General features: G+C 26.2%; 2 protein-coding genes across 4 annotated transcripts in view; one reads left to right on the forward strand and one right to left on the reverse strand.

Moving 5' to 3' along the window:
• Positions 1-1723: 1723 nt before the first annotated feature.
• On the forward strand, positions 1724-3782 carry LOC114122018 (uncharacterized). 2 transcript variants are annotated; one of them, XM_027984560.2, is made up of 2 exons: positions 1724-1835; positions 2753-3782. In XM_027984560.2, the coding sequence occupies exons 1-2, from the start codon at positions 1824-1826 to the stop codon at positions 3296-3298; spliced, it is 558 nt and encodes a 185-aa protein (XP_027840361.2). In that variant the 5' UTR covers positions 1724-1823; the 3' UTR covers positions 3299-3782. The 2 variants fall into 2 exon arrangements, with proteins under 2 accessions (XP_027840361.2, XP_050065570.1); XM_050209613.1 differs by having other exon boundaries at positions 1829-1927.
• Positions 3783-9566: 5784 nt separating this feature from the next.
• Positions 9567-16196, reverse strand: part of LOC114122021 (E3 ubiquitin-protein ligase TRIM9) — a 65598-nt gene continuing 58968 nt past the window's right edge. For both annotated transcript variants that reach the window (XM_027984561.2, XM_027984562.2), the window contains 4 exons: positions 14860-14998; positions 13001-13225; positions 11576-11748; positions 9567-11475 (listed from right to left, as the gene is read on the reverse strand). In XM_027984561.2, the coding sequence (XP_027840362.2) occupies positions 11356-11475; positions 11576-11748; positions 13001-13225; positions 14860-14998 (657 nt within the window). In that variant the 3' untranslated portion in view covers positions 9567-11355. The remainder of the gene's footprint in view (positions 11476-11575; positions 11749-13000; positions 13226-14859; positions 14999-16196) is intronic.

The following is a 16196-nucleotide window of genomic DNA, read 5'->3' on the forward strand; positions in this document are numbered from 1 at the left end:
AAAAACATTAATAGTTTTTAGAATAATGAGAGGTTCGTGATAAAATAATCACCTGCAAACGCAGGGTATCACCTATATATGAATGAGGGGAAGCAGAACTGCTCCCCTAAACGGCCGGGGTAACCGGGTTAAAAAAAAAACTTTACTTGGCATCCTTTACAAAAATCAATACAGAGTATAATGTAGATGCTCTTGTACACTTCTCCTCGCCCACTTCCGAAAATGAAACAATTTATTATTGCCCGGAAGTACGTAAAGATAATAATACTATATAATATGTATATCACAATAAGTTACAATCATTCTGAATAAAATAAAATATATTTTCGTTTTAAATAATAATAAATTGTCCTCAATCCACGTAATATATATGAATAAAATAATGTAAACAGATACATTTTATCTTTCTATTACAATCATATATTATGTACCACATTTTGAAATTGTGATATCTGTAAACTACATATACCTAAGTATAATATTGATTTTTCACAACGAAAAATTGATCTTATTAAATTCAATAAATAAATAAAATGTTTTATTGATTATTTATAAATTATAATTGTTATGCAATCACAAGTTGTAATTTTATACTACGTTTGTGCACAAACCGTATAATATTATGATGTTTTTAATAATATTGATTAGTGACTAAAGTGATTCTGTTCAAACGTTTATAAATGATTTTAGAAAAAAAAAATTATTATAAGTTATAACTTAAAATATCTATCAATTTTTAACGATAAATAACAATTTTGTTATAAATTAAAAACATTATTCGTTAAAACTTACAACTTTTACGTATATTATTATATTACTATTATTTTTTAAATTTTTAATCCATTTCAATACATTATTTATTCAAATTATAAATCTATATTTAATAAACCTACCTGCTATTTTACAGTATTTAGAGAAAGATGTTATTACATTTTGAGTTACATATGTTGATATAATATAGTTTAAGATGTTTAAATGTGTATTATTATAATAATTAAATACTAATAAAATTCAACATTTTAAGTGAAAATTATGTAAACATATCGTAATAATACATTTTTTTTCACTTGACTATTTTACTCGAAGTGAATAGGTACCTACATGTTTCAAAATTAAGGTTTAAAAAAATTATTTATTATAATATAATTACAATATCTAATATAGTTGGAGCATAAAAATAATATAAATGTGTCAACAAAGTAACATTCATTAAGTGTTTGCGATTTGTTATTGATACGGTATATTATAATAAAATATTTATTTGCTATTCTTCATACAAAATATAATGATTTAAAATTGCACACTTAACAGTTGCTTAGTATAATCCTTAAATGCAAATAAACCAATTTTTAGACAGATTTAACTCCCCCATAAAATTAGTTTAATGATATATTATGCTTTTGAGACATGACGTGCCTACGCCTGTTACGAGATTGCATATCGCCTAAATATTGCTTCTTATTAATTGAAAATAAAAAAAGACTCAAAAAGTCTAAAATAAATGATAAGATCACAAAAGAGTTATGAATAGACTTAAAATAAACCTATTTAAACGTATATATTATACCACCGTTGTTATACGTATATTAACTAGATAATAATATATACTCATTATATTCGTATAATATCAGGGTAATATACACACCAAAAAATATAGTCATCATAAACGTGCTATGTCTGCTGAGCATTTACTTATAACGTGCATCACTGGCTACGGCTCTATGGTCTCAAATCGAAAAAACGGTAAAAAAAAAATAGCTAACATTTATTGTTAACCATTTGCGATTTTCACTTTATCAGTGTCGTCATCATCTTTCTTATTGATGGTAAATATTGTAAGTATAAAAATTAATTTATTATCATTAAAAATATTATAAAATACTTAAATATGTTACACCATCAAAATGATATCGTATTTTTATAGTAGGTAAGTAGAAAAATATCGTTCATGCGTTTTAATTTCTTATAATAGTAGGTACAGACGGTACAATCTAAAAAGTAAAGAGTAAAAGTAAAAGTAAAAGTAAAAGCTTGAGAATAACTCGTGTGTGTGGTGTTGGGTTTATAATATATTATAGTCTTTAGTAGTTTAGTTGAATTAAATTATACTATAGTTTTAAGACTATTAAAATATTATTTATTTATTATGAGATAAACGAACTGAGCCCTTTTTTACAAATTATTATTAACAATGAAAAACATACTACATAAATAAATGTAAATACAATTTTTTAATACGAATGAAGAACATAAAAACAATTAAAAATTAAAGGTTAGATTTGGATTGGCATCATAAATTAAACTTTAATGGCGTCATTACTTATGTAGTTGGTTTGACTTATTAGTTTGTGAATCATAGAAGAGAAACGATTGGATCGTTATAGGGAACATTTTTCTGAATAAATCTTATCTATTTTATCTATTCTTCAATTTTTACCACATTAATTTATAAATATTTTTATGTATACCTCAAATAATTTGAGGAAACTTGTTAAAAAATACGATTGGGGGAGCGACCTTCTTATTTGAGATTTATGGTTTGATATGATACCATCGATGTTCGCGCGTACCTACTGCATACTACAATAAATTATAATATTATTACAATACAATATTAATATCACAATTAAAGAAATAAATCAATATAATGATCATATAAAAGCAACCCGATGTACAATATACAATGTAATGTAACGCCGTAACGCCATGAATCAAGTTAACCCCAATAAAAATAATATCTGAACTTTTTTAGAAACGCTGCTCAAGCAAAATAAGCACCATCGTCCAAACGTGTGGCGATATGAGTGATAAGAAAGCAGATTACTCATTTCCCGTTTACTTCGGAGACCGCTGTCAAGTCGGCGATGAAATGTTGCGCTGCCAATACTTGCAACACTTGGACCGATCGACTGCTGCGGCAGCGGTAACCGAGGTTGAAGTAAAGCCATGCAACGACCAACGGTGTTCATATTGGTCCAAGCCTAACTCACCAACAGACGAATCGTCTATCGAAACCAGCAAAAACGAAGCAGAAAACGAAAAACGCGACGGCAGCACTTCGGTAGGACACTCGGACGCGATGGGTCCGTTGAACATAATGGCAGCCATAATACCATTCGAGTCCACGTATGAGGAGCTGCAGTGTTCGCGAAGTTTCGACGTCTTACTCTCTTCGTCAAGCGAGTCGATGGGAACTTTCGACATCAGTCGTCAGAGCCTTGGTTCAAAGCTGTCTTCGGAAAGTTCAATCGAGATTCGGACCTTCGACGATGACGATGAAACGGGAGAAGAGGAGTAAGGTCCGCAGAGAAAAACGACAGAAGAAACGATAAAATATTCGAAATGCAGATAAAAACGTCACTACCACTAGGTCGTATATATAATCCATCGAGGTTTTTATAAGTAGGTATAATATAATATTAAAGCTCTGAATGTAGTATTTGTACTTTATTTGAGATTTTAAATTCATTTTAAACGTTTTTTAGTATGCTACATATAGATACCTATTCACAACACCACACTCGTCATCCATTCTACTCGTAAATATTATCATTCATTGGTTCCTCGTAAAAAAGAACTTTAGTTATACATAAATGTAATACATTAAGCTTTATAACCCGACATCGTCCAATTAACCTAAGTGTCTATTGTTTTAAATTTTGTCTTGGTGAAAATACCAAACCTTTACAAACATCATAATAATTACAATGATTACTTTTATAAATTGACCGCCGCGTCCCACAAAAGAAATTGTGATCAATAAAGAATTACTCGTTGTGCAATACTGTTTTGACTGAGAACAATTATTTCCGTTAGCTGTGATGTAAAAAATGGTCGAAGTTATTCTTGTTGAGTTTAACTTATTTTTGTAAACGCCAATGTAAAACAAAACATAATGCTTTAAAGCTTTTGTTAAGTATAATATACTACAGACGTTTCTATAACACTACTTTATGGAATAATAAACAATAATAATAATATAAATAGTATTAATGATAATAATAAAATATAATATATTATATAGTTTAAAAATTTAAGTCGTTTTTTTCGTTTTTTTTTTCATAAATTTGATTTTTATAGTACGTAGCTACATCGAAATACTCCTAATAATATTCTACTTTGAAATAATATGAAATTAAAAATATATAATATTATCGTTCAAAAAAATATAAAATTTAAAAATGATAATGAAAAAAAAAAATAGCACAAAGTATCATTTTTTTACAAAAATGTTGTTTTGTACGAATTATAATTGTATAAAAGAAATAGCTGATACTTTCAAAAACATTAGAATTTCTGAAATAATACCCAAATAATTATACATTGAAATATTAAATGGATTATCCCGTAAGTATTTGAATATTTAGTACTCATCCGAATATTTTACAAGTGGTCATTTTATAATCGATTCAATACAATCGCTTGTCCATCTACAACATATGTATATCAATAACTGCTATCAGCTGAATATTATATAATATATAACATAATAATATATCATACAGAGATGAATTTTTGACCGGACACACGATGGTGTTTGGAAAAAGGATAAAGATCGTGCGCATCATACATATATAGGTGCTATATTATGTTTATATGTGTGTGTATACATTTTACATAGTATGTATAATGTATGTACATAGTACATATTATAATAATGCGTCATTCACGTGTAGATTAAGTGCTCTTCTCCGTTGCCGACGAGTCAGCGGTATTGCAGTCTACTACTTCGCTGCCGGGGCGGAACATCGTGGGGAACTACGAGGTCGTTGCAGATATAGTGTGAGGGGGTGGATGAGTAAAGACTTTATTAAAAAACGCGGTCACGTGTGCTACAGTGTTCGTGGCGATGATGCTTAGGGTGTTGGAGGAGGTAGTGGTATAGTGTATGCGCATCCGCCACGAAGACAATGGCGAATAATAATTAAACGGCTTTTATACACGAAAATCTATTCTTTTTTTTCACCCCTCTATTCGACCGTGATAAAATTATACGGTTAACATAATGTCGAGTATTAGATATAAATGAATTAATCGTGTGTTTAAAGTACCTACTGCAGTATGTGTTTGTGCTTAGTGTAGAATATATTTTAGTATAGCATACAGGTAACTAAGTAGGTATATAAAGTATGGCCAATCAATACAAACTTAAGGGGGGGCACAGTATTGCCATTAGCAGAAAACAGTGAAAAATATTTTTACTAGACCATAATAGTAAATTACATATCATTTTTTTTATATATACATAACATATAGGCATTACAATCGTTGAATCATATCATTATATAGACCACTTGTGTATTTAATAATAAAAAAGTTATTTATGGAGATTTTAAGTATATCATTATTTTTTTTTTTTTAATATTTTTTACATTTGTTGACTTAAATATAACATTTTGTTAATGAAGTTATTTAATTTCAAGAGAATTTAAAAAATATGGATACCAATTACCAATGTTCTGAAAACTATTAATGAAATGTTTCAATTATTGGTGATGAGATGCAAGAATTTATAAAATCGTACTATATCATACGATACCATACGATACCATAAGATATTATACTATGATATTGTATTTTATGAATTATGAAGTTATCACATATTATGTATGTTGATTTATTTTCAATAAACGACTAAACGAGTGAAACTTGTGATTTCTATAAATTAGAGACCGCATGTAGTAGGTAGTATTATAGTAGGTATTAGGTATGTATATTGTATAGTGTAGTACTACTATGTACTAGTCTACGGAAAGTCACACGTGCACATCGTGTTGATAAAAGTCTAAAAGTAATTCATTATGGTTCATTGACAGAAAAAATAACAATTTTCGAAAAAATGTGTGTTACGCGACATTAGCTTTTTCTCAAATCTTTGGTATAATCCATTGATATCGGTTAACCACTAAAAAAACCTTTATAAAATTATCATAAGCACAAAAAATTGAATATTTGTAAGTCCCAATATAAATCAATCGTATAAACGGCCAAAAATCTAATGGACGTGTTACCCAAAACATAGCGAATTTTGTATTTTGTTGCACTTTTAAAAGGAATAAATTTTCAAATAATATATTATAACTGTATCTCAAGTAATTTAGATATAATAAATAGAGTTCGAAACTTATTATCGCTGAAAATATTTAAAATATGCAATTAAAGTAATGAAATATGCAACTAAAATTGTTTTTATCTGTAAAAACTCATAATAAATTTAAAAATATTCAAGTGAACGAAATAATAAAAATTTTAAAATAAATAATAGCTTATGTACTTAATTGATAATTTATCAATTAATAATTGCTTAACTAAACTTAACTTTCAGATGCGTATTGATTAATATTACTATACTATTTGTTATTTTAGGCAAAATATAATAATACAACGGTCAACGACGCAGTAAGAAAAACAAATAAGTAGGTAATTCGTTGTTCTTTTAACTCGGATAGTCGAGTACAAAAACGTACTGATTTTTTCATTTTTTGTATAATATAGAATGTACAATATATGTTATTAATTTTTTATATTACATGATTTTCGATAACAATATTGCATATTAATGGACCGGCTTCTTAAATTTTAAGTAAAGATCTAAGAAGTATTTTTTTTTCCAAAAACGTTATTGGCCGACAATAGTACATTTATAATAATACTAAAATGCTAACAAATTTTCAAACATCCACCTTTCTTAAAAACGTGCAAAAATATGCTAAGTCAAACTTTGAACCTATTTAATTTCACCATTTCACATACATATTTTTATTTTACCTAGAATAATTTATGATAACTAAACACCACGTAAATACGATAAATTCAGATCCCAATTAGTGATTACCTATTAAATAATAATACATACAATAATAATAGAAGCAAAAATAATATAGTAATTACTAATTACTGGTTTTAAAATTAATTATTCCATAACAAAATAACTTATTATTTGTAAAGCATTATTAATAATTTCATTAATAACTTGTTTGCACATACAACATCGATAAATATTAAATAAATTGAAGGTATCTTTTTACTTTTTTTCTCTCGTTAAATCACCACATGAATATAAATTGTGCCAGTAGGTACCTACATTTCAGTTTTCAATAGAGGAAGGCAAAAGTTTTGTCTAAATAGCCCATAGTAGCGATTAACAGAAAAAATTAAATCGTTTCGCTCAGTAGGTAATTAATTTCAACTTAGTTTTTTTATTACACTTTTTTGATCTCAATAAGATTCCATTTTACATAATTATTAGATACATATTTTTTTATATATTATTATATACAAAAGCAGGCTAACTGTATTATTTAAAAAATACCTTATAAGCTAAATAAAATGTATTTATTTAATATTCTACCTACCTCATAGGCGTCATTACGATTTTTCTGTACAGGAAAGGTCGAACAAATATAATTAAAATATTAGTTATTACACATTACTACTAAAATGATTTTGAAAAAATGAAAAATAAAATCAACAGAGATTTCTTAGAAATCATGGATAAATTTAAGAGTGATTATTTTGTTTTTAGAATTCTTATTTTGTCAGTTGATACATACATAGTACCAACATAAAAAAAATAAGTTTAGAAATAAAATTATTTATAATTTTTATATGGTTGTAGTTGACTGTTATGTATGGTATACCTAGTAAGTGATAAGTACTCGTACATATTAATTATTGTTACAATAATACAATCTTAATAAAAGTTTACTTTTGACTTTTGAGTTCGAATGTTCGACAGATAATAATAATAATAACAATATTCGTGAATTAGATATGGCCGTATAGGTACCTATACTATATTTATTTCATTATTTGTGTTAAATTGCTCCACTTACACCAAGCCATACATTACCAAATGCCAAATCATCTATACATACTAGGTAATAATTATTATTATGTATTCAATTTCCTCAAAACCATTAAAATAATTATATTTTTTTCAACAAATCTATTGAACCTATTTGGCTGCTTATTACAATAGCTAAAAGTCTGTTACAGAATTATAATTAAATCATTGAATAATATTAAATAAGCATAGGTATTAAGTTAGATAAAATAATGAAAAAACAGAGCTGCTCTTAAATAGAACAAATGATACAATAATTAAGAGGTATTTATAGTATATATAATATATCACATCATTTTTGAAGGAAAGTTGTATAAATAATAAGTAACGGAAACAGAACATAAAAGAGAGGATGGATTTAAAAAAAAACTATCTTTTTTTAAAACATTAGAATAGGACGGGTCGGTCCTAATTCTGGAGGTCAGTGAAAGCTCATTACTTAAAACACCAAAACTAGTGCTGCGGAGCAACCACCATCCAACATACTACTATTCATAATAATCATTATTCGGACTAGGATTTATGATACAGGCAGGAAGGTAGACTAATTTTTTCTTGTCAGCACATAAGGCCAGTAAATCTATCTACCATATTTACCCTTCACACAAATAACTCTATAAAATATATATAAATATTAAATAAATGCATTTTTTTAAAATATTTTATTAATTATAATATTTATAAATATTTTTTATTGTATCATGATACAATGTATTTTAGTTTAGATATATTATTTTTAAAAATTAAATAAAGAAATTTGTAGTTTTATTTTATAATTTTGTTATAGAATCTAATGCTTATTATTTTATTAAAGAAAGATTTTACTATCAAATAAAATTTTAAAAATAGTGTAGTGATAATTGTACATCATACTTATATTTATATAAAAAACGTGTGTCAATTCAATTAATGTAAATAAGATATTATCAACAAGACTTTTTATACGACGTTATAACTAAACAACATTTTAATAATTAACTCATAACATACTTGCATACCAATATTTAAGTTCAACAATTCCAGTTTTGTGTTTTTTATCTTTAATATTATAGTAAATTGACAGATTATCAAACTTGTCAGAGTTATCTCATGAGTTTTACAATATTTATATTTTTAAGCGAGTTATAGGCATTATTACATTTTAATAATTTACATAAGTACTAATAATTTGCTTAAAAATTAAAATAACTAAATGTTAACTAAAAACACATATCATAATGTTTAGATGTTCTTAACTTTAAGTTTTATAGGTAAAAAGACAATAATTCATTCCTATATCATATATGTAACGCATAGATTCAAAATTAAAACTGCTTAATATTGGTATATGCATCCGTAAGATGGAGATCACCTGGGGGTAAGACGTCTTCTTAAGAATAAATAAATAATTTTCTCAGCATATTATAGAGCAATGACTGTTATACAACCATTGGTTGTTTTTGTCGTTGCAATAAACCTAACACATAGCTTCTATTAGATATTTAAAACATTAATTTATTTAAAATCAATTTCCTGTTATAATTTATAATGTGTATATTATATGGGAAATAATAATAGTTAAACAAAGCCCTACCAGTCGTTGGTTCAACACAAAAATTACAAAGAAATATGTTAAATTTGTTAAACACATGTTTTACACGTTTTTTACCCTGTGAATGATTTACGACATTTTACAGTATTATTAAAGGAAAGCAATGGATAATATTCACAAAATTATAACTTAATGATTCAAAATACCATATATTCTGTCATTTACAGTTTATACTATTTATAGTAGAGTATAAGAATCAAAAACAATAATAATATTAATTATTATTGATTTCCACTTCCAAACTTAAATGTTAAGTATTACAAATTTACAAATAAATCATATTACATAACAATTAATAATTATGCATACTGTTGACATAAAACGTGTACAAGTATAATATAAATATATTGTATATAAACATAATATGGTATAGTATATAAATGTACATAATATAAATTCCAGTATATGTATGCAAAGTTAGCTATTTTAAAAAGATTTAATCAGAGGAATTCAATGGATGCTATAGTAAAGTTAATTGACACAATTCAACAATACATAATATCATGTATGTGCGTTTTATTTACTACTACTTTTTTATTCAATAGTATTAATTGGAATTTTTTGAATATATAAAAAAAGAACCTTCAATTTGGGTATACAATAAGATATTATTTAATGTAAGACACATTATGTTGGACTGAGAGTTAAAAAAAAAAAAATGCTTTATCCAACGATTATATAAAATCCTAAGATTGATTATTGTTCTTAAACCTTAAACACTAAAATATATTTTGCTTGTTTCAAAGATCAAAATTGAAAAAAAGCTGAAAGAATTGTGATGGACACTGATGATCACTATGTGAGATTTAAAAATAATAACATAGTTGGTTGGATAGTTATTATAGATGAGAATTCATTCTCCTCTATTATAGATGCGTTAAAAAAGAAAATAATAACATTGAGTCATATTTTAGATTTTTTTTGTCGCATATCCATCAGTCTTTATGATAAAAAATCATATGAAATCTAAATCTATTTGACTAGATGTATAAAATTAAAAACAACTAAACCTAATATTGTAATCTAACATGTTTCAGTTAAGTTACTACAGCATGTATAGGACATTCTAAATAATAACATAATAACGCTTCAAATAGCTTTGGGAGTTTTTTTTTTTTTTTTTTGTTTGTTTGTTTGTTTAGTACCTGAGCAAGTTTTGAACAATACTTTGAATGGATCTATTGAATAATGAACTGTTGTACACATTACATAATTAAAATAAAACAAAAAATAGATACAATATTTACTTCATAAATACATTGTTATACTATTATACAACTTAAACAACTACTAGTAGGTAATATAGAATGCAAAAAAAAGAAAAATATTTAATTGATATGTCTACTAGTTAAAATATATAAATATAAGCTAAATTAAGGACTCATAAATTAATATAGTTAAAAGTAAAATCAAATAATCACAATAACGGTGTCATCATCATAATCGTTTCATTTGCATATTATCCCATTTTTGTGCATCCAAAACACACCATAAATATTTAAACAGCCGAACAGTATAAGTACATAATAACATAATATTATAATTACAATAATATTATTGAGTAACTAAAAAAATACATTAGTTCTTTTAAGCAAATTGGAAGGGAAAAATATGCAGTGTACATGTATATTGTAGTGATCTAAAAATCAAATTTCCCACCCTGTTCAAGTTAAGTTTATTCTTGAGATAATGATAAATTGAAGAAAAAATACACAATAATAATACATATACATTCACATACGTACAAATATAAAATATTGGACTCGTATAACTTTTGATAGAAATTTAAAATAAAAAATACTCTTATGATTAAAAAAAAAATCTTATCGACCTAGTACCTGCATAACATTACAACCTTTATATTATGCAGTACGGTGGATACCTTACTCGAAAAATACAATAGTGAAGTAAAAAAGTCTTAACAGTCTTCTAAGTCACTGGGAGCGTCGAGAGCTGTATGTAGCGTGACAGCAACACCTCTGTTAACACTGACCGCTGGATAGAAAACACCATACAGACCATTGAAAGCCACTGGACCCTAATCAAAAAATACAAACAATTACTACTGTAATGAACCAGATATTGATGTGCAGGATCCAAAAGTAAAAATCAAGCAAATTTCCAACATAAATCCTTACTTGTGGTTCATCGTTCACAAAAAATGACAATTGGTGTTTGTTTAGATCCAGAAGCACACCCACTGTAGATCCCACCTGAATGCCGCCATCACACCTCTGCTCATGACTACGACAGTGCATAAACCAAGACCTCTGTTTATCAATGTACATGCTCCAACCAGATTCATCTTTGCCTGAAACAAAATTGAATTCAAATTTTATTAACAACATCCAAGTCCAGCCATGAGCTATGGATTAGAGTTAGTGAATGCCTACTGTTCTATGAGGAGATTTTAGAAATCTTAAAAATTAAAACAAAAACCTTATCCTACATGCCACCACTAAAAAATATGTATATATTATGTATATAAACATGTATATTGTACATGCATACATTGATTGTTTATCTTTTTAACTAAAAAATTTAAGGTATTGTTTTATAAATATTAAACGTTAATAGTTAAAATTTTATTAAAAATCCTTCAAAAATGCTACAAAAATAAGAACCCAAAAAATATGCAAAAATCTATCAATAAAATTTTCAACTTAAATTCTTTGAATATACTTTAAATCATATGGTAATTATCTGAAATATTGTACAACATAAGAATTCAACAATACAATATTTGCATAAGTCCCACATAGTGTTGGCTTATTTAACATACAATAAGTTCTTATACTCTGTACACGCAAGTTATGTGTGAACAAGTATTTTAAAACTAAAATTTCCTAAATAAAACTTAAATGTTTGATTATCCAATAATATCTTTGGACCTTTTATTATCTTAGTTTTGTCTCAAAAATTAAACTTATGAACAAAGATGAAATTATTAATATGTTAGAAGCTTTCATTGATAAATTAAAAAACTGCTAATTTTATAATTTATATAGGTAATTGATGTTATTTATACTAGTTTTTTTTTTATTTTATGTATACATAAATTTTATTGTAAAAAACAAGTTATAAAATCATTGATGATTCCAATTTTTTTTATATAATATATATATAATTATAATAACAAACTAAGTACCTAATTAATTGATTTTTAACAATACATAAAATAATTTTATATTGCAATGTATTAAAAGGAAGTTAATTTTCTTTTTTAAGTTTTTAAATGGTGTCAGAGGCCACTATAATTACTTGAGGAGGTTTGCCCGATCATGAGCCAGACCGACACTAATCCTATACCTTGCTTTTATGATTAGATATATCATAAAATATACAATTGTGTTTTGTTATGATGTGTATTATACGCAATGTATACATACATTATATATTATTATATTGTACAATATAATACATACAATATGTAGAATGAAACATTATAAATTGAGCAATAAGGCCAATTAGTGAGGCTGCACAATTGGATTTGATAAACAAACAAAATAATTTGGCGAAAATCGTACGCTGTTATTCAAATACAACTTATAATTTGTAACTACCTAGCATTTCCTCTTTGGATACGTCAAGCCTAGCCACGCCGAAACTTGGATCAGTATCGGCGTCGTACCGGTCGATCGTAAATTCCCAGTAATGAACACCTCTAGAGAACCCAACACTTCCGAGGGCCACACGGTGCTCGAATCCCTCACAAGTCACCGTCATGTTATCGGGTGTAAAGCACAGCTCGGGCGAGCTCAAGCACGGGTCGAACGTGAACCAAGCCACTGAAAAAAAAAATAAATACATTCAACGGTCATTAATCATAATATAAGTAATGCAGGAGTGAAGTATCTACAGTATTAAATATTTTCACCCTTTCCCTCTTACCGGGGCATTTATGACAATTACAAACGTCAATGAAATATTATACTAATTACATTCATAGCAAAGGAGTAGGATAGAGCCATAGAGGTTTTACAACATTTCAAAAATCTTTTTAAACTTATAATATTTTAGTATTAAAACCGAATAAATTAATAACTTCAAAACTGTGGAACAATCAAAAATATTTTTATAACTAATATAGTTAGGTACTCATAAAATCAACAAAATTTAGTTAATTTTTTTTAAATGTTAGTTGAGCATTTTCCATTTGTACTCATAAATACAGTACTTTCGTCCGTGAAAAAGTATAGGAGATTACATTATAATTTCGTTTTTGTTCGTCAGTAAAATTTAGAAAAAGTTTCACGGTATTTTCAAGTCTTAATAGAATGCCCCGCGAGTGACGGTACATTAATCTCGTTTTAATTGCGATTGTTCTTTGGATTCTGAACTTCCAAAGTTTTGCAAAATTAAATTAAAAATCAAACGCAGATGGTACAAGCTGAGAGATTGTTTTTGAAATTTTCACCCATATATTTTAAGAAAATCATAAAAATATATTGAAAAATTATAAAATATATAATAAAATGATGTAATATAAGTATAATCTCATTCATATATTATTTCAACTAAAATTAAAAAACTTTATTAAATTAATTTAGAAGTACTTATCAGTTATGAACACTTTTGAAATGTTAGAATAAGATTATCGGTATCACATTCTTCGACTATACCCACATCATCTTCAAAAACATAGCCTAATCATTGTAAGTTACTAAATTTAATATTTGAATTATGCTGATCTATAATCCAATAACTTTCTAATAATCTGAATAGTCAATAAAATTCATTTATCATTACTCGTTATTTAATACAACATACTTTCAATCGTATTATATTATAATATATAAATTATAGATATATTAAATTTCAAAAATCTTATATTTGAGAAATATCAAAGAATACGCTTTTGAAATGTATATGATTTTAAAAATGTACTTTTCATTTTAAATATAACTTCAATTTAAGTTTGTTCTTTGGTATAATAAAAGTGAAATATTTTTTAATTAAGTTTAGAAATATACTTCAATAATTTGACTTTATTCTTTAATTAATCAAAAAGTAACAAAATATTAAATGTAAATAAAAAACGACCATTAAAAGATTGTTACTATAAAATGTACTTCTAACATCACTAATATACTATACATATATTATATTTTACACCTTTAATTCAATAGCCTTAGTAATAAACTGAACACCAATCAAGATCGTTTTCTGAATGCGATTCTTCAATGTCACTTTAAAATTTAAACACAACCTATCTTCTTACTACTGTGCAGAATGCAGGCATATACCTACAACCAATAACGCTTTTCTTATTTTATTAAGAATTATAAAAAAAATTCTGTCTAGAGACGCAATTCCTTTTAATCCAATACTAGCTATATATAATATATATATTAACATATTCTCGACAGTAGATCGATTGTGTAACTTATATATTATATAGGTACCCATATATATATATTACCTTCAGAAGTTTGCAATCCTATTACTTCGCTGTATTCGCCTTCGCCCGCGCTGTTGAACGCTTTTACTCGGGCGTTGTACGTGCAATTGAAGTGTAACCCGTCAACGGTGCAGATGGTTTCTGTGCCGCAATACACCTCCTGTATGCGCAAAAACAAATATATGGTCGAATTAATTCAACAACATAGAATATTACAAAGGGAAGCTTTTCAGACGAATAATAATTTAATTTTAATTGAAAAAATATACACATTATACACGTATGCCTTAAGTATTATCTACATATATTTTATTTTTGTACTGTATTACATCATAGAATATTTCAAATTTTAAAAATGTATATAGGTATATGATAAATAATATAACAGGAATATAAAATTTATCTATAGCTTTTGAAAAACTAAAAGAAAAAATTATCTAAAACTATCCAAAATCGAATTGAATTGAAACATATAGTTAGGAATTTAATTTTTACAGTAGGTATTATATGTGTACCTATAGTTATTGTAAGAAAACATCTTATAATGATAAAAATAATATTTTTTATGACAAAATAATTTAAATTAAGATTTTAGTAGAACGCTTATACATCTAAACATCTATATACTCTAAAAAACGAAAAAGTTAGGAAAGTCTACTATTCTTCGGAATCTTATGATGGAAGTATTACAATTATTAATTTATTACAAAACATATTATTACAATAGGTATTTGGTTTCTTATAATTGTATAAACTTATTTCTTTATACTTTTTATCGTCTTTATAACACTATTTTTATATTTCTATAAATACCATTAGTCATTACCTAAATATTATATATATGCTAAGATATTTTGGTCATCACTTTAATGTTTCAACGTAAAATTATTGTAATACATTCATCATAGGTAGTAATATTATTTTATAGGGAACAATAAAATTAAAAAATAGGTAGATACTAACATTTTCTTTAAGGATTTCTATTTTTAAAGCGAGTTTAATTAGGTAGTAAAATGGCCAAATGGAATTGAGATGATATAATAACGTGGTTCGGGTTCACTTATGCAGTGCAAATATTTAGCAAATATCCGTTTTTAGATTCTAAGCGGAGATATATATGAATGTATAGATCATTTAAGGTTATTATAAATGTTCATAGATTAAATATCACACGAGTTTTCTTAAATTTTCATGCAAAAGTTAAATGTCGGAATAAAATACTCAAATAAATCAATAAAATATTGATTTAAAAGAAATCGTACATTTTTATACAGAAAGTATACATTCTTTTGTAAAATATTAAATTAGTTAAAACTTTTAAGTATAAATTATTACCAATTTCCTATTTATTTTGAAAA

The sequence above is a fragment of the Aphis gossypii genome, chromosome 1 (genome assembly GCF_020184175.1).
Source record: "Aphis gossypii isolate Hap1 chromosome 1, ASM2018417v2, whole genome shotgun sequence".
Lineage (NCBI taxonomy): Eukaryota > Metazoa > Arthropoda > Insecta > Hemiptera > Aphididae > Aphis > Aphis gossypii.